General features: G+C 58.6%; 1 protein-coding gene across 1 annotated transcript in view; it reads left to right on the top strand.

The window, feature by feature from the left end:
- Positions 1 to 475: 475 nt before the first annotated feature.
- Positions 476 to 1,752, top strand: part of Tco025E_01608 (uncharacterized protein) — a gene marked incomplete at both ends in the record, with an annotated part of 1,332 nt that continues 55 nt past the window's right edge. The window contains one exon of the mRNA XM_029368546.1: positions 476 to 1,752. This exon is cut by the window's right edge and continues 55 nt beyond it. Within this exon, the coding sequence (XP_029231331.1) occupies positions 476 to 1,752 (1,277 nt within the window).

The raw sequence follows: 1,752 nt of genomic DNA, 5'->3' as shown, positions 1-1,752 counted from the left end.
CTTTATACTAACCGTTTTGTTCGCATATAATTTATGTCTTTTCACTTTTAACCAACTGAAGTGACGTTATACTGGTTTTTGGGGTTAATTCCAAGCGATGTTTTTCTTTTTGCCGAAATGCCTCTCCTACCTTCGTGCAGGGGGAGGGAAGTGATGTAGGGGCGTTACGGCCGTGAGGCGTGCGACGCGGACCTGGAAGTGCGCCGCCTGAGCAGCGCGCAGCGGGACGTGTACGTGCGGCTGACGGAGTTTCTCCTTGCGGAGGAGTACTGCTGATGCGCAGCGTGCTGGGTGTGGCCGCCGCATGGTGTGGCCGCCGCGCGCGGGTTGAGCGATGCCGCCCGGTGCCTCGTATCGCACAGCTTGACTGCCCACGCTTTTCCCCTTCCTCTTCTTTTTTGTTTTCGCCCCCTCTGCCCCCCGCCCAAGACACGCCAGAGTCACGTCGCGCGAAGGCAAAAAACAAGACCGAGAAATGGTTTCCGGCAAAGCAACGGCGCTTGTGGCGGCGGCACTGCTGGCGCTCCTCGTGGTGGCGCCCGCCATGGCTTCCGCGGAGAGCTCCCTCGACTGCCAGAAGGTGTGGACCGGCCCCAGCGTCGACAACGACGTTTTCAAGTGTCTGTCCAACACGGAGCGCCTCAAGGACCAGTGGCGCGACTTGGTTTACCCGGGGTTTTGCGCGCTGCTCTTTGTTGTTTCCCTGGTGAGCTTCCCGATCGTTTTCCTCTGCGTTGTCTGCTGCCACCGTTGCTGTAAGACCAAACCGGGGCAGGCTACTGGCGCTTCTCGCTGCTGCCTCTGGATGTGGGTCGTCTATGTCTTGCTCTGGAGCGCCGCCATGGCCGTCCTCGTGATATTTGGCGCCAAGCTTCTGGAGACGTCTATCCCCAGTATCCTTGACAACACGCTGGGTGGCCCGCTGCATTATTTCAATAACACGGGTGAGAAGATCATTGATTTCACTTCCAACTGGTCCTCTGGGAAACGTGAGCCCATAACTGCCATCAACCTGGACTTTTCTGCCTTCACCAACGTCAGCACCAAAGTGAACGATCTTGTGACACATGCCAGGCATACGCTTTCCACGTACATTGCATGGGTGCCGATTGTGTCGTACTCTGTCGGCGGCGTGGGCGTTGCGCTCATGCTCCTTGTGGTTCTATTGGCCTCTTGCCGCTGCTGCGTCCCCTGCATGCCATATTGCCTCTCATGTGTCTACTGGCTCTTCGGGGTTGTGTTCGCACTGCTCGCGGTTGTTGGGGCGGTGCTGGCGTACCTTTCCACCACTGCCTGTGGCGAGGTGCAGCTGCAGTACCAACGTCAGCCGGGCGTGTTCCAGTGGTACCTCGTGCCGTACTGTGAGCAAACATTTGACTTTGCCACCATCAACAAAGGAGTGAGTGAGGGCGAACGGGCTCTGTCCAATGAGGCCTGCAAGGTGTTGCTAAAGTCGTGCGATAACAACCCCGCTGTTCCCAGCCCCACTTACCCCTTGCTGTGCGGCAATGGCATCACTTCGGAGGATCAATGCCCTGACTTCGGGTCCATGACCAGCGTGATGCGCGCCACCCAAGTTAAGGCTGACGCGATGGTGTGCCCCGTGGTGGGTGAGTCGTGCACGCTGCTCGAGTGCGCCGCCAGCTGCACCCAAGACCAGGCCAAAGAGCTGGCGGCAGGGATCCTGCAAGTCGCGGCGCAGGCAAGCAACGCGAGCATTGCGCTTTCGTACGCCAGGCCTTTGCTCGACTG

The sequence above is a fragment of the Trypanosoma conorhini genome, assembly GCF_003719485.1.
Source record: "Trypanosoma conorhini strain 025E chromosome Unknown Tco_14.4_contig_00055, whole genome shotgun sequence".
NCBI classification, from domain to species: domain Eukaryota; phylum Euglenozoa; class Kinetoplastea; order Trypanosomatida; family Trypanosomatidae; genus Trypanosoma; species Trypanosoma conorhini.
This window is presented reverse-complemented; position numbering and strand designations above follow the sequence as displayed.